Source organism: Apostichopus japonicus, chromosome 4 (assembly GCF_037975245.1).
Source record: "Apostichopus japonicus isolate 1M-3 chromosome 4, ASM3797524v1, whole genome shotgun sequence".
Lineage (NCBI taxonomy): Eukaryota > Metazoa > Echinodermata > Holothuroidea > Aspidochirotida > Stichopodidae > Apostichopus > Apostichopus japonicus.
Window position 1 is genome coordinate 9556570 of NC_092564.1, and position 27809 is coordinate 9584378.

Consider the following 27809-nt stretch of genomic DNA (forward strand, 5'->3'; position numbering starts at 1 on the left):
TGATGTTATCATATTGTATTTACCATCTTTCGACACTAACGAAAACTAAAGGTATCAAAAGGAACACTACATGGGTAAATGATGACGTTTCAAACTATACAGAGGGCGCCATTTAGTATTGTACTAATTCATCGTTGCCTGGTAATAATGCTAGGCCGAATTTGCCCGACATGAATGTGATAAAACCTGCCTTACACGAAAAGAAACTTTCTTTGCAAATATAATTGAACTTGGTTAAAGTTGGTAAAATTTGGTAAAATTCTGCTACAACAGTTTGACGCATTTGATAAAAAAAACATTTTCTTTTATAATGTGCAAGCTATCTATACAAAGTTGGATGGGTGGGAGAGGGATATCAAATTATGCATTATTAATGACAGTTTTAAATGAAAAGTTACCACAGCACAGACTGGAAGAGAAGACGCACACATTCATTTCAGATCAGATGGTTAACATATTTCATTAATTGATAAAGACATCAGTTATTAATTCATTTAACTCCAGAAAAAAAAACAGCCTGAACCGACTCCATTGGTTAATGATAATTAAGATCGAACGTGGCATGCTGGTAACAGACTCTGGATTAATATCGTGCAAAAAAAATGAGGAAAAAGAGACAAAACATGAATATTTGTGACATAAGACTAGTTGATAGCCAGAGAAACCTTCACCAACACTCCTTGCTTCTGATAGTAATATCATTATTGGACAGTTTCACTGCAATTCTCCACCCTAAGAAATAGCATTGGTAAAGTTCCACTATCACTTTTGAACAGAAATTGATGAAAATGATCAAGTTTGGGATGTAGCCTGAAAGGTACCGTATGAATTGCTTTGACTGAATTCTTTTTCGATTTTTCAATTCTAGTTCCAAGATTTTTCAATTCTTGTTCCAAGATTTTTCAAATCTTGTTCCAAGATTTTTCTAAATCTTTTGAAGTGTTGAATGTATCCTTGTTTCATATCAACGTTACCTAATCCCATTTCTTGTTTAGTAATTGATTATTACGCTCAATGAAACAAAAGTGTCTTTCCTTTCTTTTGCAGAATATCTCATGGCTATCTGACGCACCCTGCGGGACATAAACTAGTCGCCAGTTAGTTTTTTGTATGAATGTAACAACAGACCTAACACACTGATACCAAGCCTAGCCACATTAACATATAAGTATCAAAGCTGAAACTATAACTGTGGCGAACATTTGTTGTGGCTAAACTATCAGCTAATTGTTCCTACCTGGATGAGAAGGAATTTTGTTCTTTATAGATCTCAAGGAGGGTACCATTCAAGTAATTCAGGTGAATCGAGTGAGATGAGTGATAGTTTTGGTAGGTATCAGGCTCCTTAAACCAGGGAGATTGAAGCAAAGAAAGTACAGTTGACATTATCTAACATTTTTTAGAGCAAAAATGTGACAAAATGGACCCAAATGTCTCGCAGTGCCTTCTTCTGCGAGGTAAGAGCAATGGTCCAATACGAAACAAAACGGAAAAAAATATGTACAAAAGTGGAACAGAATTACACATGACACCCATACTAAGAAGTGATAAAGTTTCTCCATGTACATTACAATCTACCAAAATATTACTTAACATTTGAAAAGTTTAAATCATGTAGAAAATGATAAATCTAAACTGAATTTGATTTAAATATTTAAACAAAAACAATTAGCAAGCAAAGATATCGATGAAAAACAAAAAGAAGTATTTCTAACACCATAATCTGCAGAGTATCAAGTAGGTATTATAAATTGTCTACTATCATATTAGTTTGATGACTCAAAATTTAAAAAAGAAAGAAAGAAGAAACTAATAATAATTTCTATACTGTCAGTCCCCTTAAAACAAGCCATCATCATCTGCTACTGTTGTTAATAGGGAATTTCCCTTTGCGCACCTTCTGCTCATACAAGTTTTTTTCAAATCTTACATATTGTACATGATACATATTTTCCCCTGGGGTGCTTCTAACACTGTATTATCATTTTGCTGTAGAAATCTTTGTACAATTTGTGATTAATACATGATACAATGTATCATATGGCAAGGTAAACAACAACAAAGCCAGCTGGCTTTTGGGATTCTAGAGAATTTGCTCAAAATTCCACATAACTATCTGGCTAATGTACAGCAATATCAAATTGGTCTAAAAAATAAAGTCAGAAAAGATCAGAGATTTCCAGCTCTTTATGTGTAACACTTGCTCGCATGTGGGCATGATCCATTTAATAAACTGGTAATGATTTTACAGTATAGAATTTTTATTCCAAAATGTTTCAATATCCAGTAAGGACCGTCTTCCTATGTGAAATATATACAAATAGATATATGAATAGAAGGACAGTTTCTTTTACTAACTTTGAGGGAGCTAATCAGTTCTGCCACCAACCATCTCTTTAAAAATTGTAATTAATAAATGAAAGGTACATGACATTGTTTATACACTGTGAAATATATTCACAGCTTACTGCCAAAGGAAGCAAAAGTCATCTAGTATAAATCACAACGAAAATGATCAATTTTGAGACCATTTGAGATAACCTGTTGATCCTTTGAGCCAATGTTTGCAACATTTGAGATGACCTGTTTATTCATTGAAGCTCAGAGGGTGAAAACAGATAAGCCAAACCCCCCCCCCACCCTTTTTTTGGAGTGTGTTTAAAGCAAGACTATCAACTCTTGGAAGCAGACTTCATTTCCTGGATGACTATGTTCGTTGAAGATCTCTAGAGTTCCTTCACAAAACTAAACTGATCTGAATTTGACCAAACTATGTTCACCAAAAGAAAGTCATAGCATTGGAGAATTCACAGATTTAATTATAGCTTTAATTTTGGAGTTATCATGCTTAAAACATTTCAGACTTTTACTTAAAAAATTACCTTTGACCTAAACTAATTTTAATAGGGTTCTTGTTGTCACCTAGCTGGATCTGCATACCACATATGAAGTTCAACAAAGATGAACTTTTTGAGTTATTGTGTTAACAAAGTTTTTTCAGACTTTGACCTCCGGTGATCCCAAGTGACCATGGAACTTCTCAGAGAAGAATAGAGTTCTTGTACTCAATGAGAAGGATTCACATACCACGAATGAAGTTAATCCACATTGAGCTTACTGAGTTAGGGTGCTTACCAGCAAATGCCACATACACATAAGTGCACACACACATGTTTGTATTACATTCAGACCGGGGACCCCATTGTATTATCCATTGTTCAAATCCACGTACCCTAACCTTAACAATACCCCATACAATAGAATTCTTCCGAGGACATGGTGAATCTTTAGAAATCACACCCGAGGACCTGGAATTCTTTTGTTCAAGTTCTCGGTCAGAATACAAAACAAACGAACACACACACTCACGCCATCACCATCGCATAGATTCGCCCCACCCCTCCCCCCTCCACAGATATCCCCATTAAACACCCCAACCAGCCTCAATACAATAGAATGAGTTAAGCTCACAACAATAATATTTTGCCATAGAGAATCATCTAATCTCATGTTGTCCTTGTCCCAGTATGAAGTTTATTGCTAACCTTTGTTTTTGCATTCCTTTCGAGTATTGACAATCAAATTGCATTTATCTTGTATCATTTCCAAGAAAACAAAAGTGAAGTGGAAATAAAAAATGCATTTCTAATTTGTTTCGACATCAACTGATCTGATCTACACACAAGTTCCAAAGTTTCATCAATTGGGGGGGGGGGGGGGAGTTACTTTGTACATACTTTACTACACATTCCAACATCCCCATAGGCTTTTCAGTATATCACTGTCCAATGTCTAGATAAAGTGTATGTATGTGTATATTTGTGTTTGCTGTTTCTTTTATTTAACTTTATTGAAATTGGATAGCTATACACAGATACACCTTATTACATGTAAAACTATTTATGTAAAACTCATGTACAAAATCTCTTAGTTCTTATCACCCTTTACACCCCAGATGTTATTAAGAAAGAAAAAATAAATTGACATTAATAGCTTAACTCGATTCCTCTTTGTTTCCTTAGTTCTGTGAGATGATTCAGTTGTTGCTGCCACCAAATAAACTGAGAATGATAAGGAATATGTAGACAATGTCGATATAAAGCTGCAGAGCGCCGTAGATGTATTCCTCCGCACTCAGTTCATGCTTGCGACCTCCCACGATTAACTGGGTGTCATACACTAGAAACTGTAAAAGAGAGGGAGAAGGGAAGTTTGTGAGAAGCTATCGAACCGTTGCAAACAAGAGATGCTATCAGTATTAGAGGGAGAGGAGTGGGGGGGGGCGTGGGTGGGGGCTGCGGTTTGGGGAAGGGGATGGGGAGAAGTGACGTCTTAGATATCACTGCTAACTACAACATCCAACAGTCTAACTTGCTTATATGTGTACACATCGGCACCTGTAATTGTACTGTCAATATTGTAAAATATCATCAACAGACCGATATGATCCTCTAAAAGAAGTCTTCCAATAGCATACCTAACAGATCACATGATTTATTATTAAAAGGCACACTTTTCAACTTATTTTCCTTCAGAACTGGAAGGTACCTGACACTCTCCTCGTCACAATCACTAGTGCCCACCTCTCTTCCCAAATGTTGGTTCTCTACGGGAATTAGCCATATTGTGAGCAGTTTGTGATATTCTCACGGCTGACAGTCTGTAAGATAAAGCATAGTGACCCCCCTAAAGCCAATCTAACCTACAACGAAGAACCACCAGCCCACATGAACACCCTGGATGGTAATTGTATACAATTTACTCAACTTTGGGAGAGTAGCAAAGTTTGGGAATAAATGTACCACACTATCACTAACTATAACTATCAGTAATGCAAGATAGTTAGGCAGTAAGATTGGATGTCAGTCAGTAATGTGATTGTCCCATTCACCCCTCTCACCCCACACCCACACCCCTCTCACCCCGCCCGACACCCACACTCATCTCACCCCGCCCCACACCCCTCTCACCCCGCCCGACACCCACACTCATCTCACCCCGCCCCACACCCCTCTCACCCCGCCTGACACCCACACTCATCTCACCCCGCCCCACACCCCTCTCCCAATTTTTAACACAAGCTAGATCATGTTTGCAGGCAGCTGAATAGAGTAGAAACCACAGAGAAATGCCACTGTAAAGTCTCTGTGACATAAGACAAAATCTAACACTTGTACTGCAAGTTTCGGTCATAAGAGTTGCTAAAACCAATACACCGACGTGCTTTAAATGGCTGGTTTGATGTACCATGTTTCATAAAATGCTGTATTAATTTTTCTATGAAATTTCTTTCTTGATGATAGGAGGTGTGGGGGAGATGACCCGCAAGGTAGATGGGTTTAGAAAGAGTTCCTACCACTGTGAGTCCACTTAATGCTATCTAACAGGCATGCTCTTAAGCTGAAATAAAAGAGTACAGTGTATCCCCTAAAAGAAATGTCAACAGCTACAACTGACAACATGCAATGTAAATATTAACAACACATATTGGATGCAGTGCATTTGGCTGATGATGTAGGTAAAGGCATTTACCTGCATTCAATACCTTTTATCGGATACAGTGCATTTGGCTGATGTTGTAGGTAAAGGCATTTACCTGCATTCAATACCTTTTATCGGATACAGTGCATTTGGCTGATGTTGTAGGTAAAGGCATTTACCTGCATTCAATACCTTTTAATCAATGCAGTGCATTTGGCTGATGTTGTAGGTAAAGGCATTTACCTGCATTCGATACCTCTTGCAAAGAAACTCAGCAGTAGACATTAGTAAGAGATAAAAGAGGGCTTCAGACCCAAACATGCTGATGAAGGACCTGGTTATGTGTGCTTGCTATGTGTGTGATTCATCGGACGCAGGGTTTCAGCCAGGTATGAATTAAACATTCAAATTACATGGCCGGCTTTTAAATTGAGAAGAATCACTGTATGGGTTTCACTACACTGCTGCTGGATGAACAACACAAAGATGAACCTCCAAAGTGCTGGAGTTGCCAGGAAAAAAAGAGAGTGAACCCAAGGCTGCAGTAGAAGGTTACTTGTAGTAGCGTGGTACCACCACAGAATAGAAGCAATTCAAAAGATCAATGCCATGGCAACCATTCAGCATGGAGAGATATGCCATGAAAAAAGAGAGTGAACCCAAGGCTGCAGTAGAAGGTAACTTGCAGTAGCGTGGTACCACCACAGAGTGAAAGCAAATTCAGAGTGATAAAAGATCATTGCCATGGCAACCATTCAGCACGGAGAGATACCTCTTGATGTTTAGTTACTAACTCCTGCCGACCAGGTTTAGTATGATCAGGAAGATGTAGACTATGTCGACATAAAGCTGGAGTGCTCCATAAATGTACTCCTCGGCGCTGATCTCATGGCGCCTGCCACCGATGATCAGCTGGGTGTCATACACCAAGAACTGCAAGAATCAGGTACAGACTTTAGAAGCATGGCGAATATTAATCATGAATTAATGAATAATTTAATGACACCATCTGTAATCGAGAATGAATGTTTATTTTATGTGAAACACAAGACCTGGAGAGAGCGTGTGAGGGTGGTAACCTAGAAGAAGAGCTGGGTTAGAATGGAATATGCTATTTGTGAAAAACTGAAGGTGGTGAGAGGGAGGAAAGCATTCATCCAATTAAACTGGGTTATAGGATCTCCACTGACTTTATAAAATATACGTCTCTGAGCCAAGGAGTCATTGAGTAGTTGATCCACCTTCAATGGTTTGGAATCCAGTATAAACCATTTAACAGGAATGCAATCATGGAAAAGGTTAAAGCACCTCACCTTCAACTCTGAAACTGTTTTGAAAAGAGCACAGAAATCCCCAGCTCTAAGGTGTTTGATTTATAAACTTACCATCGTAAAGAGCACCGCAGCCAACCAGGCGTAGACTGTGTAAAGCACACTATTCTGTAGGAATAAGATAGATACAATAAAACAGAAAGAAAAAAACATCAGCTTCCAGTATAAGAAAAGAACATACAGTGTGATCTTATTAAGAGACATTTGCCTCCAATTAAAATTACTCCACACAACTGGGCTCTACAGGGTACAACTGGGCTCTATACGGTACGACTGGGCTCTATAAGGTACGACTGGGTTCTATAAGGAACAACTGGGCTCTATAAGGTACGACTGGGCTCTTTAAGGTACGACTGGACTCTATAAGGTACGACTGGGTTCTTTAAGGTACGACTGGACTCTATAAGGAACGACTGGGCTCTATAAGGTACGACTGGACTCTATAAGGTACGACTGGGTTCTATAAGTTACGACTGGACTCTATAAGGAACGAATGGGCTCTATAAGGTACGACTGGGTTCTATAAGTTACGACTGGACTCTATAAGGAACGAATGGGCTCTATAAGGTACGACTGGGCTCTATAAGGTACGACTGGGTTCCATAAGGTACGACTGGATTCTATAAGGTACTACTGGGCTCTATAAGGTACGACTGGGTTCTATAGGGTACGGCTGTGCTCTATAAGGTGCGACTGGGTTCTATAAGGTACGACTGGGCTCTATAAGGTACGATTGGGTTCTATAAGGTACGACTGGGTTCTATAAAGTACGACTGGGCTCTATAAGGTACGACTGGGTTCTATAAGGTACGACTGGGTTCTATAAGGTACTACTGGGCTCTATAAGGTACGACTGGGTTCTATAGGGTACGGCTGTGCTCTATAAGGTGCGACTGGGTTGTATAAGGTACGACTGGGTCTATAAGGTACGACTGGGCTCAATAAGGTACGATTCGTTACCCAGAACCAAACGCTACCACCCAGAACCAAACGCTACCACCCAGAAACAAACGCTAAGACCCAGAAACAAACGCTAATACCCAGAACCAAACTCTGATACCCAGAACCAAACGCTACCACACAGAACCAAACACTACCACCCAGAACCAAACACTACTAACCAGAACCAAGCACTACTTGATTTACTTCGATAATACTCATTATCTTTTTTTCAGTTTCAAAGCAAAGGAATGGACAAAAAATTCAATTTCTTTTTTTTCAAAACTATTTTGTCATCATTTGGTCCAAACTATGCAACATTACACAATTAGAAATTCTCACCCCAGTCGAAGCAAAGACGATGGCAATGATTCCAAACATGGAGAGGCCCATCAAGAAAACAAAGAGAAATCCTCCGCACCCAGTGAAGTCAAACCTTGTCTGGATCGCAAAGATGCTCACTGAGAACACCACTCCCTAAACAAACAGAGAACAAAAGGTTAAAGATAAAGTGACTATAAAAGTTGAGCAAAATAAAAACAAGAGCCCAAGGGCACTGTGGTTCCTTGCTTGGGGTATATGACAATACACATAATATTATCAAGCAAGATTGGGCTCAAATAGTCCAAGTAATTGTGGTCCTACATGTTCCCATAAAGTAACCAACACTATAGCCAACACTTTTGTGATCACAAAATGTGATCGGATTTTTGATCAAAGGCACTTTTGAGATCTAAATATGGTGTCGAAAATGTAAGAAATATAAGAGACCTACAAGCGTGTCAACAGATATGATAATATTGGTGACCTCAGATGACATGACCTTTAAGTTTCAAAATGTTCCACCATCCCGTTCACAACTTGTCCCAAAATATCAACCATGTCACACCTTGGCATTGAGATTTAATTGCATTAAATTAAAAAAAATTAACTTTGAACTTGTATACATTATAACGTCACACACAAAGGTCACCCGAAGGTCAACCAATTGACATTTTTGATCGGTGAGACCTAAATAGAGCATGACTGTAAAAATTCAAACATTTTTTATGTGCCCATTTTCTCCCCCCAAAATACTACTTTTTTAACATTAGCTGACCTTTGGTGACGTTGGACCACATGACCGTTAAGTCTGAAAATATTCCCCTATACCATTTGCAACTTGTCCAAAAAAATAAACCTTGTCACACCTTGGCACTGGGAGTTATTGCATTAAATGTCTGAAAATTAAGTTTGACCTCATATAACTTCGCACACGAAGGTCACATGGGGGTCAACCCATTGACATTTATGATCAGAAGGTACCTTTAACATCTGAAAATAGCATCGAAACTGTAAAAATACACAAAACACGAAAAGGTCACCAGAGGTCAAATTGAGGTCAAGGGTCACCCAGATGCGGGTCAACAATTGGATTACATTGAAGCAACTCCCAACCCTAATGGACAATTTGTTCTCAAGTTATCACAAAAATACTTGTTTTTTATCATTAATTGACCTTTGGTGACCTCGGATCACATGACCCTTAAGTTTGAAAATATTCCCCTATACCATTTGCAACTTGCCTCAAAATATCAACTGTGTAACACCTCGGCACTGGGAGTTATTACACTAAATGTCTGAAAATTAACTTTGACCTCATATAACTTCGCACACGAAGGTCAGACGGCTGATCAACCCATTAACATTTATGATCAGAAGGTACCTTTAACATCTAAAAATAGCATCGAAACTGTAAAAATCCACAAAACACGAAAAGGTCACCAGAGGTCAAATTGAGGTCAAGGGTCATCCAGATGCGGGTCGACAATTGGATTACATTGAAGCAACTCCCAACCCTAACGGACAATTTATTCTCAAGTTATCGCAAAAATACTAGTTTTTTATCATGAATTGACCTTTGGTGACCTTGTATCACATGACCGTTAAGTTTGAAAATATTCCCCTATACCATTTGCAACTACTCCAAAAATATCAACCTTGTCACAACTTGGAACTGGGAGTTATTGCATTAAATGTCTGAAAATTAACTTTGACCTCATATAACTTCGCACACGAAGGTCACACGGGGGTCAACCAATTGACATTTATGATCAGAAGGTACCTTTAACATCTGAAAATAGCATCGAAACTGTAAAAATCCACAAAACACGAAAAGGTCACCAGAGGTCAAATTGAGGTCAAGGGTCACCCAGATGCGGGTTGACAATTGGATTACATTGAAGCAACTCCCAACCCTAATGGACAATTTGTTCTCAAGTTATCACAAAAATACTAGTTTTTTATCATTAATTGACCTTTGGTGACCTCGGATCACATGACCCTTAAGTTTGAAAATATTCCCCTATACCATTTGCAGCTTGTCTCAAAATATCAATTGTGTAACACCTTGGCACTGGGAGTTATTACACTAAATGTCTGAAAATTAACTTTGACCTCATATAACTTAACATACAAAGGTCACCTTGGGTCAACTTATTGACATTTTTGATTGATGAGACCTAAATTAGAGCATCAAACTATACAAATTCAAACATTTTTTCTTTGCCCATTTTCTGCCCCCAAAATACTAGTTTTTTAACATTAATTGACCTTTGGTGACCTCGGATCACATGACCGTTAAGTTTGAAAATATTCCCCTGTACCATTTGCAGCTTGTCCAAAAATATCAACCATGTCACACCTTGGAACTGGGAGTTGTTGCATTATATGTCTGAAAATTAACTTTGACCTCGTACAACTTCGCACACGAAGGTCACACGGGTGTCAACCAATTGACATTTTTGATCGGAAGGTACCTTTGATATCCAAATCTAGCATCAAAACCAAACATTTCCTTTTTTGCTCGTTTCCTCCCAAAATAAGCACATTTTTTCTAATGTGACCTTTGACCTTGGTTTCACATGTAGTTTAATCTCCTGATTCCAAAAAACAAAACGAAAAGTCTGTACAACCATCCTAACTCCGACCAAAAAACTTTGACCCCATATAACTTCGCACATAAAGGTCACACGGGGTCAACCTATTGACATTTATGATCAGAAGGTACCTTTGACATCTGAAAATAGCATCAAAACTGTAAAAATCCCCAAAAACACGTAAAGGTCACCAGAGGTCAAATTGAGGTCAAGGGTCACCCAGATGCGGGTCGACAATTGGATAACATTGAAGCAACTCCCAACCCTAACGGACATTTCGTTCTCAAGTTATCGCAAAAATACTAGTTTTTTATCATTAATTGACCTTTGGTGACCTCGGATCACATGACCGTTAAGTTTGAAAATGCTCCCCTGACCAGTTCATAACTTGTCCCAAAATATCAATCTTGTCACACATTGGCACTGGGAGTTATTGCAGTTTTAATATTTTCGGTTTTTGGACCATAACTGACCTTCGGTGACCTTTGTGGGCACCAAAAACAATAGGGCACACCTTCTCCATATGGCGGATCTATAGTCCAAGTTTGGCCTCAATCCAACTTTCCCTTATTGAGATAGAGCGTACCCAAGCAAGTGTCACAGATGCACACACAGACACACAGACACACACACACACACACACACGCCAACCTGACTACATAGGTTCCTTTTGCTAAAGCAAGGAACCAATAAAAAATTATTTTATTAAAATTTTAGAGAGGACGGCCTTGTTCCATAAACTGCAACATGAATGCTTGTGAACGCAATCATTCGTAGCAAATTCGTGGCTAGTCCATCTCAAAATGGATTTGGCCTCTCTTCAAGTTGCCTTTAGACATTCGACTATAAATCTACATCACAGGAGGGCAAGAGGCAGCCCTGCAACAATAAATAATAATAATAATAATGAGACCCTGCTGACCTCTAGCATACAAACAATGGAAGACATGAAACATGTATAGATTGAATAGTATGCAAAATAGTTACAACTTGTGATAGGATATTTTCAACCAAATACCAGATGTACAACAACATGTGTCAAAGTCTCTGAACCATTCCCACGCGTATAATGTCATGCGTCCATTTTCCTCGCAAGTGTAGTAGTTCCAGCATCCTTACTAGTACCATCCAAGTGTTGTGCCAGATGGGTTGGGCACAAAATTTCTCTGCAGAGCATATTTTGATGGCCACCCCCACCAATTGCCAGTGCTGACAGGTATCCAATAATAATCACATCATTTATGATGAGATGCCATTTTTTCTTCTCCTCCTTCTTCAGATTTTACGCACTTTTCGGAAAGAATGAGCAAACTTTAGAATTCAAGGCCAAACCAAATGACTCGGACGAAAGAGTTGCTGTTGTTGATAGATCTTGGAGATGGAGCTCGAAAGGCATGCAGTGGTACATAAGTTCCTTACAACTAGTGATTCCTTAGGTGCTTGTGATGTTTGGAAGGTTTCAACCTGTCTCTCAAACTCATAGTGATAGTCTCAAATTAATTAAAGATATTTCTCATCTGGATATTACTAAATGTAGCTTCTCTCAAAGGGTCGGGAATAACTTGCCAGAATGGTTTGTTGGTTCTAATTCTGTGCTGTCTTTTAAGAAAAACATTGATACTTTCTTTACTAAGAGTGGTCGTATTAAATGGCGTTAAAGGTGCACTTCTGAATTTATTTATTTTTATTTATTAATCTTTTGAGGCGTGTCAGAGGTTACAAAATTCCTTACGACTTTGACATATATTGTGAAGATATATATTTTCATATTCTCTTTAGTATATTATCATGTCATACTTGACATATACTTGACACAAGCCAAAGACCAACATCTAAGAGAGAACTTGAAAATAATCTTGATAACATTTTCGTTCTGTAGCGTAGATCATAGCTAGGTTTAACTTAAAACGTATTCCATGTTGCAGAGGGATAAAACAGACTCAGATTATGACTTAAGGACATGACCCTTCAAACTTACCACACAAATGCCGAGCGAAACAAGCACCGTCTGCAGGCCATCAGATTGGTAAGAATAAAAGCTGAAACAAGGAAAAAGAAAAAAGGCATTTGGAAAAGGAGGTGAGGTCGATGACTTAGTATTGACCATGACAAAGAAGTCCTTATGAAGAGCTCAATGAGATAACCTTTTCATGACCCAAAATAAACATAATGCTTCTGCAATATTATTGATGGTACTCATTGAAAGCATCTTCTTATTAAACCCAATTAATGGTTTTTAACAGCATAACTGACTGAGGCAAACCATTCCGTTCGTTCGAAGCCTTTACGGCAAAGAACACTTCATCCCGACAAAACTTTCTCCCCTTTGTGACATCGACATCAACAGTTCCTACCCTTTAACCAGGTGAAAAACAAAATCATCAAACAACAGATTGTCAGAGCCATGGAAAAACTTAGAAAACCAGAGACAAATCGTCACTCAAACATCGACGGTAACCACAAATTGTTGACAGCTGGCTTGATTTTCCTTAACACAAATATGAACTATATTGCATTTATCCATGGTGTGGACTACCACGAAGGAAAGTTGCTTTGTCAAAAAATTACAAGTCAATTTTAGACATATTGAAATACATTTCTTCTATTGCAGTTCTTCTATGAGCCAATTTTATTTCCCCAAGTTGACAAGCCAGTCTTGTATATATAATGTCTGCCTTATTGTGAAACTAATTGAGACACTGTAAATTATGGCTTTATCTTTCAAATTCATGGCTATTCTGAAAAATAAGTTAAGGATTTTAGTGTTATTGTATGAGGATTCTTTGTTTCATCAAGTTAACATCCTTCCAGCAGACTACAAGACTACATGATAACAGGATTATTAAAGTTAATCTGCTTTGATTACTCTATGATACTTTGAAAATGTCTTCACGTTCGGAACAAGCAATAAAATATCTAAACGGTAGAGAGTGTCCTTCTAAAGAAGAGCTTTGCTTACCTTGTAATGGTTCCAACCATGTAAGACATTGCCAATGTCTGAAACGAAATGCAAAAACAAAACAAAAAAAGATTTGATTAATGCATCATGAGCAACAAATCAATCATTTTATTACTTTCCTTCATTGGTTTTTTCTTTTCATATTCTTTTTTTTTTCTTTTCATTTAAGATGATTTTTTCCTTCTTTTTTGGGGGGGTCTGAATACAAATTCCTTATCTTTCAAACAGTAAATATAATGTATGGTAAAGATTGCAAACTTTTGCACATTGTTACCAGTGAATCAACAAAGTAAGTTCATACTGAGAGATAACAACTAGGATGATTGGTCACTTTGGTAGGTTAGTACTCAAGTAATGTTCCAGAAGAGAATGAGGCACCATATATACCACATGGATTTCTTAAGTCCCATTTGTATTTTCTACTTTAACATAGCTCCATATTTTGTTTTGGGGGGGATGGAGGGATGGGGGGATGGGGTGAGGACTGATTAGTCATATTGTCCTTCCATACGTTTGAAAGTGTAGCCCAGGTATTGGGCAGTTGATGTTACCACAGGCAAAAATCACTGCCAAAATCGAAATACAAGCAATAGCTGTAATTTATGCATCAATTAATATACATTTGAAGTTAAGTTACATGATTCATCACTGTATTAGACAAAGTGTTCATGAACTTTCTATCTAACTATAAAACTGGCCAAAAGTTGGAATAATAAGTTTTCTTCTTCTTAATGTTCTTATGTCCCTCTGGTTATAGCGATATTACATTCAACATTTCCTAATCCGTCAATCAAGGTCTAATTAATGTGTGATTATATTTGGAAATTGTGTACTAGCCTTCTAAATCCTAAATTTTAAATTCAAAAAGATGCAACATCAATGAGCAAAGGTTTAGGTAATAAGTGCTAGCACATGGGTATGACATCAAACCATACTATACTAGTTCATACACTTTTCCTATCCAAGTTTCCTTTCCAAACTTTAACAGATTTTTCTCATTCGACATCCACTGGGTTCCCCCCCCCCAGACATAGGGAACTAAAATGTTATAAAGGACTTACAAAGATGCAAAGTGCGATGAGATTGGTTGGATAGTTGCGTCGAACATTTCCACAGCATACGAGTGTGATGTAGGTTACTAAGAATATGGCACTGTAAAATAATGTACAGTACAATACATATTGATATATTTTTGAGACATAATTATGGGAAGAAGCCCCAGAGTAGTTTATCTAACAACTGTTACAAATTATGAAAATAAATAAATACCACATAAAACATGATCTGGCTGAGTGACCACAATAGTATGCAGTTCTTCTCCAGACCTCCATGAATATTTGGTATTAGAGGCCTTAAAATATATAGCAGATATTTTGCCCTAACTAGAATGGCTCTCGCAGAATTAAGATAGCAGCAGTAACCCAAGCAAAACACGCCCGGCAACTGGCGGCTGTTGCATAACTGAGAAACAAAGGCTACGTGATCTTAAAGCAGTTAAGCATGTAAAGAGAAATAAACTGACAAGTTTTATTTTCTCCAATCCTCTCACAGCCGTAGCGTTTGATGAAGGCTCCTGACCTAACTCGAAGCATGTAGTTTAAATAAAGCATGCGTTGTGCCAATGATAAACTGACATTTAAGTGTTAACTCCATGCACCGTTATAAATATCGCAAATGCCTACGGTCTTGCATATAGGCGTATATTGTCGGGCTAGGGAGCAATTTGTCATCGATATTCATGTGTTTGATATTTCACACATCGACTTGACTTTTGCCTTTCAGCTTTATATATCATTTCATTATGCTTAGTTAGCCTTCTGAGTGGAGGCTAAGAGGACTTTGCTGTCTCTTTCTTCCTTTTGGATTTCTATCTTTTTTTCAGGTTTTTTTACCCTTGTTTACCTATTTTTTCAAGTTAACAATGCAACCGATGGCTTTGTTCATTTGTTCTTTTCAATGCGACTAAGTTTTCTGTATTAAACAGTTTTATTTTAGTGGCATTTCTGTAGAACGTGTCTGTAAAGATTGTCAAACTTTCACAGACTCTCAGAGCTTGAATTGGAGCTATCAATTTTGGCAGACAATGAACAGGTGTCAATGAGCAGGGCTTCCTCATAAACCACTTGCAAGATCTCGCAGAAGTACACTGCACCTCGAGATTCTCCCTGGCATTAACTTGTATAGAACATGTCGGCTACGATAGTAGATGACAAGAGAAGACGTTAGGCTTACTATGCTATCCAGTACAGCCATTGATTACTGTGGATGAACTCCTTCACTGGGTCCCTGAAATGATGAAAAAAAATATCACAAGATAAAATAAGAAGATAGCAACCAAATCTGACCACCAGAACTTGGAAGCTGGAAAAGATTGAATCAAATTACAAAACTGAAAGAAATCTGAAAATCTTGCTGTTTAATGTTGTTATACTATGCAATATTAATTATCATCATAATAACAGCAATACCCCACAAGCTTGATATTTAACTTTAATTTCAACTATTTCAAACATAGTGGAAATATGTGGGTTTTTTCCCCCCTATTCTTCAAGTTTGAGCATGTGCTATAAACACTGACACTGACAAAAAGTGTCTGGGCAACTTACGCTCTAAATCGTGACAACATCATATATTACTCACAACTTATTTGGTGAAAATACAAAAATATTGTCATATTTCTGGAACAATACTTTGTAGATTTGTATAAGGGATACATATCATGATATCAAAAGTCGGTAGATATCAACCTAATGCATCAGTCAGACTAGTAATCACAACTTAGAATAGCTCTGATGATCAGACATTTTTTTTGCAAATAATATTTCTTAAATGTCTTCTTCCCCCATCAGTTTTAAACAACTCAAAGATAATAATTATTCCCCCAAACTCACGAGAAAAAGAAGAAGCATGTAATTCCAAATGTCACGGCCAGTTGACAAGACAAGATAAGGTACACCTGAAAATAAACAACAAAAATACAAGAAAGAAAGAATGAATATAAACATACTGACAGTTACATTGCTCTCGCAATACAACAACATGGTGTGGACACCGAATCCTTTGCAATGTCAGTTTACCCTTTAGTCAAACTCTTTGTTGCAGAGCCGTAACCATTTCATTTTAGTGACCCGGCTTCCCTCATTTGGTAAATCTTTTTAATTGGTACAACCTAATTAGTCTTCATATTTTGTGTGGCAGTTCTGCATATGCTCCGAATGTTGTATCTTACAGTCTTGTTAAGACCCTAGTATGAACAGCCTAGTGTACAGTACCTTTCCTTTTCACAAAGCTATTTACCCGTATCTATTTGCTGTACTGCCCAGAGAACGCCCGCGGCAACGCTTTCGATTGATATTAGGGTCTTGCACATTTCTCACAAGCTATCTTATGTTTTTTCTTTGAGTTTGGCAGATTTGCTTCGGAATAGCGAAGAAGCCAATCAGGTTTGCCAATTGGGCCCACTTCCCCCAAAATGTGTATTCAAAGCACTTCCTCCCACAGTGAACAATCACTTGGCCTTAGATTGGTTGTACACTGTGAGACGGTCGCTAACTGCTGTGGAAGAAACATGATCTCACATGCACATGACACGCAATTTCGTAATAATATTATGAATAAAGATCTTTGGAGATTTGTCCAAGACCTTTGTATCGGACAGATCCTCGGGAATGTAAAATACACTTGGGCAAGCACAAACAGCAACTAGACAGAAAAAAGAAAAGGAGGATTACTTAAAGGACTCATTAAAGAGAACTGTCTTCAGAGCTTTTTTGAAAGAGAGAAATGTGGATTGAGTAGCAACCGAAGTCGGCAAGTCGTTCCACAGCCTGGCCCCAGTTACAGAATATACACAGTTGCCAAACTGTTGGGGTGGCGGGAACGTTTAAAGTAGTAGCAGATATGCTTCTTATGAGGTATGACGAATCACGCCTAACATCTTACACAAATAATCGGGGCCTCTTTATTAATACATTTATAAATCAAACAAAGAACCTTGAATGTAATGCGCTGCTCAATGTGGAGCCAATGTAAAGTGAAAAGACAGTCCCTGGCACTGTCATATTTTCTTCTGCACAGAATCAATTTCGCAGATTGGTTTTGTATAGACTGTAAGGGAAGCAGGGTACTAGAGGCAGGTAAACCGATCAGTAAAGCGCATTACAATAGTCAAGATGAGATATTACGAGACCCAAGACCACAGATTAACAACTTTCACAATCAAGGAACTTACAAATCTGTCTGATTTTGTTAAGGTTTCCACTAGCAATCCTGCATTTCTCAGAAATATGTTTTTTCAGAGAAAACTTAGTGTCACGCTGAACGCCCAATAGTTTAACAGAGTCAACAACATCGACAATAGTATCACCCACCAAAAGAACTTGTCTCAGTCTTATTGTTATAGAACCGTGAATGAAACACAATGACCTTCGTTTTGTTGTCATTAATCTGTAGTTTATTTTCAGTCATCCAGGTTTTCACACTGGATGATGTGTGTTGTAGGACAGGGACAACATGTTGCCCTTCTGCAGTGTTGCCAGATCTAAAATCTGTGTAAAATGATCTAAATCGGTGTAAAATGAGTGATCATCTGCATAGCCGATGATATCAACCTGTTGTCGACAAGAGCTCACAGGAAAAATGGACTCAGCCAACGTGATGGCATAACAATAGAAATGGACCTGCTATGTACAGATCCCTGTGGGACTGAAGATGACAAATCAGTAGGAACAGCAGAGTTAACTAAGACAACACAATCTCTATAGGATAAAGGTATGATTTTAGGCAATTAAAAACCACGTCAGTTGCACCAAATTTGATTTTTAGCAGATTCGTTAGTATTCCGTGGTCGACAGTGCCGAAAGCAGCAGATAAATCAACAGCTACCAACAGTGTAGAATGCCTTACGATCCATATTTAGAAGAATATCGTTTTTCAGCTTCACCAATGCCGTCTCAGTACTGTGAAATGGTCTATATGCAATCAGATTAGGCGGGAGCTAGGCAATGCATATTCATGAGGGATGATAACTGATCCACCATTGCTCTTTCAGTGAACTTTGTCACTGGACAAAGGTTGCTAACTGGACGATAATTTCCATGCATCTATAGACTAGGAGCTTTATGTACAGTATCAAGCAAGTTGTCAAGCTCATGTACTTTGATTCCCGGACTGTTCAAAACGGTGAACAGCCCAAGAATAAAAGTACACAAGCTTGACAACAGGATCTACTCGCTGCCAAACAATAGAGACCTCACTGATACTACAATTGTTTAGCTGTTACTGTACGAAATGCTCCTAGTCTATATGCAAAGCCTTGGAAACCACTTAAATAAGTTTAAAATCAAAATAAAATAAAACTGTTACCAAACTGCTTATCCACTAGGGAGCCTGTGTAATAGAATGTGTAAAAGTAAGTTGGCCTGACATTTTGATCCTAGCAGGATCTTCTTCAGAGGCTAAATGACAAGTAACAGTAACAGAAGGGACATAAATAAGTTTAACACTGGAATACAAATATATTAGTGACCCATCAATCTGATCTAATCATCTTTAACTATTTGAAGTTCTCCAACTTTTGACTACTTACTTTTCTGATGAAACCATGTCTTACGGCCTTGTCATCAAAAGATCCAGGAGTGGCCGAGAAACCGCCAGTTTCAGCTGAGTGAGGAGGAGCCGATGGAGTGCTCGTAAACCCAACATTACCACCATCACCTCCTTAGCATAAGAAAATGGAAAAAACCAATGTTATTGATCTTAATCGCCAATTATAACAGCTGCTCTTCAATCAAAGGCTGGGGAAGGGGGGGATGATGGAACTAAGAGGGCAATGTTGGGGCATGTGACTTTGATTTGACACTGTATCAGAACCACAAAGTCACCTCACAAAGCCCCAACCAAATCAAATGGACCATATGTATGTACTCTATATCTCATTCCAGCAAATATGAATGTTTCTCAAACAAGCTGGCAATATTTAATTACTACTTTTTCTCAACAAAATGACATTATTTTAAATAATAAAAAGGAGCATTCTCTACAAAAATTAAGGAATAAGAATTCTCTACTAACAAACAGAACCACTTTTTATTTATGAAAAGGGGCACTTTTGAGGTTTTTTGAAGGAAAAATAAAACTGGCGGCCCTTCTCCACCCAGTGCCCCACTGGTGGATGTCCACTATAATGAGATATTATATTCTGACATGATCCAACTAAAATAATTTTCAAAGAGTAGTTTAACTTGTGATTTATTAACTAACAGAAAATAACAGAATTACATTGAAAATGGTTTTATAAGTTGCCTAGCAAGCCCCATTTTTTTTTTAACCAATGGAGATACAAAAAAAAACTTTCTATGCAGTTTCAAAATATTCGGGGAGACTCTTAGGTGCTGCAGTCGGGGAATCATTCAGTGTTTGAATTAATATATGCAAAGTGTCATTTTGAGTTTCATGAATTTTATCACCTAATAAGGCAAAATACTTACCAGTTCAGTAAGTACAAACTTGATCTCTATAACTTGTGTCACAATTTGACCATTTTCAGAGCATATACAGCACTTCCTCCCCACTTTGTAAATTATGCCACACCGCAAAATTATTTTATGGACTACCTGTACTTTGTTTATGAAGGTTTTAATTTTGGTAACATTGCAGGAAGTTGGCAACCAAACTACTGTATCATTGGCTGCTTTAATCCCTTAATTTAAAAGTTCATAATTCATGATCTACAGGTATATATTGCATGTCTCAAGATGTAGAGATGTAAATGTGTCACAAACAATTGATGAAGAGGATTTCCCATGTTTACACAGGAATTCCAATGTTTACAGAGCATTTCCCATGTTAACAGAACATTTCCCATGTTTACAGAGCATTTCCCATGTTTACATAGAATTTCTCATACATGTGTACAGATGAGAGATCCACGTTAGTATTGTAGATCTTACTGTCAATTAATGTCTAAAGATGACGGAGTGTCACAATGTAAGACTGTTGTTGCTGTTGCTGTGATTCTGACATGATAAGATGTGTACAGTGAAGATCTCAACAAGAGAAAGATATTGTAAAACAAAATGTGTGAAAACAAACATTGAAGTTGCATCAAAATGAAAAGCACTGTGTGAAATACTGTACAATGCGTACTCAAAATAACCTTAAAATAAAACAAAACTGTTAGCAAACTGTTTAACCACAAAGCCTGTGTAAGAGAATGTGTAAAAGGAAGAGGGCCCAACATTTTTATACTAGCAGGATCTTCTTCAGAGGCTGAAGAAGATCCTGCTAGGATGGAACTTCAGGCCCTCTTGCTTTTACATATTAAAAATAACCGTATTAAAGTGTGGCATCTTAAAATAGAGACTTTGTCAACAAACAAACATTGAGACTTAATAAACTGCCAAAAAAAAACGAAAAAAAAAATGAGAATTGAAAAAGCAACAGCTTTACAGTAAATTATCAATTTAGGTAAATCCTGTTTGTCACCCAAAATCAGCATAATTTCTTTTTTAAATGCATAAGAAGAACCTAATTTCTGCACACACTAAATCATGCCTAAAGCTATTCATTCTTAGCATGTCATTTCATAACAAGTTTCACGATCAGCATTGTCCTGTCACGATAGTTTACAAACTTACAAAAAAAGATTTTCTGCTGGCATGATTCCATTCATACTTCTTCATTGTATATAAGGTTAAAGGTACAATGAATCTTTTGATTTTTAACTCTTGAAAACATCTTTTTGTGTAAGTCTGTTTTCATAAGCTCTACACCATTGATTTGAGTTCATTGTAATTAAAACAACAAGAACCTTTTTTTTCAGCTCAATTGCCATGATGACATCACTACCAACCCTGTGGTTGCAATTTCACAGAATTTGAAACAATTTGTATCTTCACATTCCACAACACCAAATGGTTGCCATTTAGATGTGGTTTTTAAATAATTAAAGCTGCAGAAAGTTTCCAGCAATTTTGTTTAAGAAAAAAAAAAGATTGCCACCAGAATATTCCTATTAAATAAAGTGTGTAACCCAAACTTTATCCCTGGAAGCTTTTTTTTTTTTTGGCTTTCCAAAAGCTACCCGTACAGTATATCAGTTTACAATTTCATACCATCAATAAAAAACCTTGAAGTCAAGGTATTTTGTACACGATGCCTGTATACGATGGCAATGAGAAACGAAAGTAACTATACTGCATGAGGTACAGACACATTCCAATGAAAAATTGTATCAAAACTAAATCAATAAAACTACTGTACTGTGCTATTGGTTCAAAACCAAGTGTGCAAACCTGAACCAGAAGTTTTAAAATGTGAGAGTACAGTATCTTGGAAATGTGCTACTGTGCAGTAGCTATCCTTGACAGTTAGAACATCAAGCAATACTTCATAGAAAAATAAGTCCAAAAGGAATTCTCCAACTACATATACACATTAGAGGGAAAAGATCAGCATTTTGCCCAAACATTGCTATATTACATAGTAGTTGTAGCAGTTGATGATTGGTCTCAAAATTAACTTTCATCAAAAAAAAAAACATTTCAAAATGGATGCACGTAAGGGCAGGCATCCCAGACTTGAATTCACAGGGAACCAGTTAAGCCTCCATGTGGAAAGTTTGCATCGTGTGTGTATGTGTGTGGGGGCATGAGTGTGCTTCTGGATTAACTTTCACGCCTGTTTTCTTTACTTCATTGCTTTTTTTTTCAGAAGGGGGGGGGGGGTTGAGGAGGGCAGAGAAGGAAGCAGGCAGCAACACAACATGTCATGGGTAACTTCAATCCACTTAATGAGGGTAGAGTAGACACAAAGAGAGGAGATACTATGAGATAGGCCAGTGAACAGAGTTCATCTTACATAAATTAAAGAAACATATTCCTCTGTTTATATTCATCAGTAGAGATTGGAAAATATCAATCTGGTAAAATGATGGAGACAACATGTTTTACAAACAAAATACTGTACACTGAGAAGGATGGTATGGAACACTGAAACATGTGATTGCAACTTGTTAAAAAAACCCAAAGCAGAATGTCACCCACTTAGGCAGAAGATTTGGCTCGCACGCAGTATATATCTCTTCAGGCAACTTTCCAGTGATATTTTAAAAGAGCATGTAATGTCACTTTGTGTTAGGTATGTCAGTAACATAAGGCTTTCACTTTCTACTACTACTACTACTGTAAGTCGTGTCAAATGACCACAGTGAAATCACGGAGACCGTGAAAGCTGAGAACTTCAGGGTGGTGATGATAAACTTGATTATTTCAAATTATTTTTTCACATCATGTTCCTACTGATTTAATAACCATTCGCAGGACCGTAGATATATACCTAAACTATAATACCTAAACTATATATACCTCAACCATATCTACCTAAACTAATTTAAACTGGCGCTTTAAACCATATACAATTATGAAACCAACTAAGTGCTTCTGGAGAGTGGTTGGGTCCATTGCACTATACGTACATCAAACAGGTGTACAATGAGGATGATCACCCACTCATAACTCAGGAGGCCTCAAAATTCATTGGCAGGATATCACATGATAAGTCTAGTTACAATAGTCAGTCAACAAAGTGGCATGATGCTTGTACATAAACTAACATACCGTAAGCACTGTTTTATTGCTTATGATCAGCAGATATTTGTTTGGGCTACTTTCATATGCCAGAGGAACTACAGTAATGCATCCTGTAAGTCAGGAAAATAATCATATAATTTTTTAAGCACATGCCTTTTTTTTGTAGCAAAATGTGGATAAAATTGTGAAATTCTAGACTAGATCAATCAGGACGGCTTCTATGACAATACAATTTGCAGAGAATTATTTTTCTCTCAAGATTGTTTTATATTACTGTTCATTTCAGACAAAAATTCACCTATTAATATTTTGTTTAAGATACAAAAACACCACCATCTTTACTTTCAAACTAATTAAATAAGTCCTCGGATAAGAACAATAGGCACATCACAAGTACAATACATATCATTGTGTCCCTCCAGGATCAAACAGTAAACGATGCCATATCACACTACAGAGGAAATGTGGTTGTTAGGGGGATACTGTAATGCTACATGCATGTTATGAAACCAACGTTCACAGAGTTTAAAAAATGTCACAATTGCTTTGGACATTAAAAGTCTAAGCAATGCAGTACCTACTGAAAAAAGAAAAATATTGAGTATTCATCCCCCACCCAATTAACTGCTTAGAGGCATTTTCGATATACCTGCTTTGAATAAAGTTTCAAAAACCAGAGTACTTCCTGGACTTATCATCTTTCCTTACTCAGAATTCTCCCTCACAGTTGGACTACCCTACTTTTCTATCAGCATTCCACTGTTCTGAGAATACGTCCTCTCAGATATTTCGCCCCCCTCCCCCCCACCCACACGCTAGACTTGCAGATAACCTAGTTACCTACGTACCGTTGATCGTTTCATTCACAATCCCTAGTTTATTACAGTAGCCGGTATCATAATTAATAAATCAGGAGAATCAATAACTGACAATTGTACAATGCTTTTCATTACTTTCACGTTTTATGTCAACCCCGACATATCTCTTGCACGAGTCAGCTACACTATGGTACAGTAGCATGTGAAAATAGAAAAAGTGGCAACTTGCATTAGTAGCCCACAATAAGTATGCATTTTTCTTTCAATTTTGAGAACAATGTTAGCAATGCATTAAAGGGATTCCTACCAAACTGCTAAGTCCTGTACGTAGTGATACCATGAAACAAATAATAAACAAACTACCACACCTCCCTTTATAAAGCAAGTGTGTGCAGCAGTTCAAAAAAGAAAATCTGCATTAAACCCCCTTCCCCACACCCCCCCCCCACCCCTCATTCCTATGCATGTTCTGGACGTTGTTGCTATTGTGATCATGCACTTTTGCAGGGACATGTGTGGATTACAATTTTGCATGAAGTGTAAAACAAGAAGCAATGGATGACATTTCTGCTTTGGGTTAATATAATTATGCAAAAGCTCAACTGCAAGTTATAGAAAATTGTTACTTGGAGTAACAATTCCCCGATTAAAATTTCAGTAAACTGTTTCCGACTGGGAGTATAATACCTTCATTATTCACCGCCAAAAGTGGTTCATTGGCTAAAAAGAAAGAAGAGGAAACTATGAAACATAAACCTGGTTATATAACCTTCATGAGAAGTTAATAATCTGCCAACTACCAAGCTGTTTTTAGAGTGAACAGCTTCTTTCTTCATGAGAAGTTAATAATCTGCGAACTACCAAGCAGTTTTAGAGTGAACAGCTTCTTTCTGGCAATGTATTTGCATCCATATTGTGTTTGTTGACTGTCAAGCAAAATGTAATACTTATGGTGCAAGTATGATGCACTCATTTCACCTTTGTACCGACCATAATCTCCTATTATCTCTACACACTGCAAAACAATACAGTATCCTGTTTGCACAGTACTGTAGTTCCTGTTGAAAACTTGTAAAAACTAGGAAATAGGTTCCTGATTAATTGGAAATGCTGAACCGGAGACGGTAGGATATAATCGAAAAGGAAAAGTACTAAGTTGGTATAACTATGAGAAAACAAAATAGGACTAGATAAACACCAGGCATGCCTATCACACAATACTATATATATATTACAGTAAATCCAAGCTGAGCAGCACAGACACCAAGACATTCCCTTTTTTAAGAAAAGATCTCTTAATGAGCCAAATTTTTCTTTCAAGCAGTTTCCTTAGATCTAGTCAATGCCGATTGTGTAGAGTCTCACTTGTTTTTGTTGCCAGTCAGTTGACGAAGCGAGATAAGTTATGACATAACAACGGTGTCCCAGGGTAATGATGAGCCTGTGAAACTTACCTGAGGTATCCTGAGGTGGATAAGCATAGCCAGTTTGTGGTGGAGGGTAAGCAGTGTTCCCCTGAGGAGGGGGGTAAGGACTGTGTTGGTATCCAGGTGGGTAAGCTGGATCAGTCTCATTATACGGAGGGGGGTTTGATGAGTCCATTTTACTGCAGATATGACAAGAATACGTAGAGTTGCTTTAAATAAGCAGTTCAGTTGATTATGTTACTGACCACTGAATTACTCATGAAGGTCACCTTGCCTATTCATTAATGAAAAAAATGTAAAGAATAATCATAATCATAATCAGGCAGTTATGTTTACAAAGCTTAAACGACCACGAATGTGGGAGAAGCCTGCACAGGCTTATAGATATTACAACTTTCAGGTCAGGTGGCTTCCAATTCAACATTTTTAACTGAAATTTTCTCAAATTTAAATGATCATTTCAGAAGGGAAAACCATACACGTCTCTTGGATGAAAAAGCCCCCTACTGTGACCGCTAATGTTGTGTTTGACAGAGAAACAATTTTTGAATCGTTTAGGATGGATTGCGACATAACCCACGCTCAATACAGTTCCTACAGTAATCACAACAAAACTATGTTTGAATACAGATTAATTATTTCCTTAATTTTCAGTGAAATTACTTGTAAATTTTATATATTTAAAAAAAATCGTTAAGCCATTATATATGAAGCCCATCGGTGATTTCATGATTTTTGTGTAACACAAGATAAGTTTGAACAGCAGACTCTTTGTTGTTTATACATCGCGCTGTCCAGCTTCAATGCGAAGAATGTTCTCATTTAGGCTACTTTAACGGTTTCAATCGGATAGTTCTGTGAAGCCTTAGCTTCTCGGTACTACATTCTGCTCTGACATCGATTCCGCCAAGTTTCGTCTTTCGATGTTCCAAATACTTTTTAAGCTTCCTTTTACTGTAAAGTTGATCTGTGACTTTTATTTCAGCAATTTTGAAGAACTGTGGTTTGAGTGTGAGAGTGTATTATGTGCAACGCTCATAACAGCTGGGCATGGTAGACTATGCACGTTCGCGATGTGTACGTAATGTATAAAAGGCAATCACCTGTGCGTGTACACGCGAGAGTGTATTTGCTGCGGAAATAGGACTGCTAACTTCAAGTCGCCCATTTTGCCTATTTTCCTGCACTAATGCACAAATTGATGCGTTCTAACAAATAGTACTTTAAGTGAGAACTGGTGAATTTACAAACCAGATTTCTACAAGAAGAAAATGTTGAATGGGGACAATTTTCACATGGTTAGAAAGAGAAAATGAGAACTACGACGACACTGTATCCAAATCTTCCACCAGACATTTCCTTTAAGTATTGTACTGTATACATATTATCATAATGAATTTTTCTTTTGTTCTCTGAACCTGTCCTTCTAGTTTGGATTGCATATAAAAAATATTCGCTTATGAATTGTTATTCATTCATGTATGCACAAAGTTGCTGGAAATAAATTGTTGTCAATGTCATTGTCAAATACTGTATGACAATCCTACGGAGGGTGAAAATTTAGTTCAGTTGTAGCCTAGTCTTTTGTATATCTCAATTAATGCTCATTTAAAACCCTATCCATGTGATGATCATTGATGAACACTGGCTTATATACCAACCTTAACTATTTTTGGTACTAATTTAGAATCTGTACCATTCCTAACCCCTAACCCTATTCCCTACTTCCTAACCCTAATTCCTAACCCCTAACCCTATTCCCTACTTCCTAACCGCTTACCCTATTCCCTACTTCCTAACCCTAATTCCTAGCCCCTAGTAAGCTTTCCCATTCATATGGTACGGATTCTAAAGTTAGGCCCTATTTTTTATCCGTGTTCAATGAGCTACAGTACAAGGCAGGCATGTAATTGTGGCACCCAATCCTGGATTTGCCACCCAACAGACAAGGGTGTGATCTTTATTCATATACTACACAATTGACGTAAGCTACACATATATATTATATTAACACTATTGACACAATGCAATTCTGTTCAGTGTTATATAATAGCGAGACTTTTATAAGTATTGTAGCCTAAGCTATGAATAGGAAGTAGGCCTATCGAGTAGGGAAACGCAACTTGGGCCTAGGCCTGGTACTCTTAAAGTGTTACGATTTGAAACAGATGGCATGATGTTTACCTGTTACGACGTTGACTTACTTCAGATGGAGAATTTGTTTTAAGATGCTGATAAAGGAAACACAAACGAGTCTTCTACTCCTGACTTTCTAGCCTATATCTATTTATATCTATTGCGACAGAATCTTTTTTGCTTCATTGAAGGTAGCAGCCACTAACAGCA

The 27809-nt window shown here is 37.5% G+C and overlaps 1 protein-coding gene across 3 annotated transcripts; it reads right to left on the bottom strand.

Annotated features, from left to right (window-relative positions):
• Nucleotides 1–434: 434 nt before the first annotated feature.
• Nucleotides 435–27801, bottom strand: LOC139966380 (protein lifeguard 2-like). 3 transcript variants are annotated; one of them, XM_071969316.1, is made up of 13 exons: nucleotides 27648–27801; nucleotides 25491–25642; nucleotides 24724–24756; nucleotides 19216–19346; nucleotides 16520–16584; nucleotides 15861–15914; nucleotides 14690–14780; nucleotides 13629–13666; nucleotides 12648–12708; nucleotides 8094–8228; nucleotides 6867–6920; nucleotides 6254–6414; nucleotides 4048–4186 (listed from the first exon to the last, which is right to left on the bottom strand). In XM_071969316.1, exons 2-12 carry the CDS (start codon nucleotides 25636–25638, stop codon nucleotides 6271–6273), a joined length of 954 nt encoding a protein of 317 aa, XP_071825417.1. In that variant the 5' UTR covers nucleotides 25639–25642; nucleotides 27648–27801; the 3' UTR covers nucleotides 4048–4186; nucleotides 6254–6270. The 3 variants fall into 3 exon arrangements, with proteins under 3 accessions (XP_071825416.1, XP_071825419.1, XP_071825417.1); XM_071969315.1 differs by lacking the exon at nucleotides 6254–6414 and having other exon boundaries at nucleotides 435–4186; XM_071969318.1 differs by lacking the exons at nucleotides 6254–6414; nucleotides 24724–24756 and having other exon boundaries at nucleotides 435–4186.
• Between the last annotated feature and the right edge of the window lie 8 nt (nucleotides 27802–27809).

What these genes read in the sequence shown, in the direction of transcription:
- LOC139966380 (XM_071969315.1), bottom strand. Translation starts at nt 25,638, where the DNA reads ATGGACTCATCAAACCCCCCTCCGTATAATGAGACTGATCCAGCTTAC. An exon ending in ACATGCTTCTTCTTTTTCTC is followed by an intron (nt 15,915 to 16,519) that starts GTGAGTTTGGGG and finishes TCATCATTTCAG; the next exon opens with GGACCCAGTGAAGGAGTTCA. An exon ending in TCATCGCACTTTGCATCTTT is followed by an intron (nt 13,667 to 14,689) that starts GTAAGTCCTTTA and finishes ATTTCGTTTCAG; the next exon opens with ACATTGGCAATGTCTTACAT.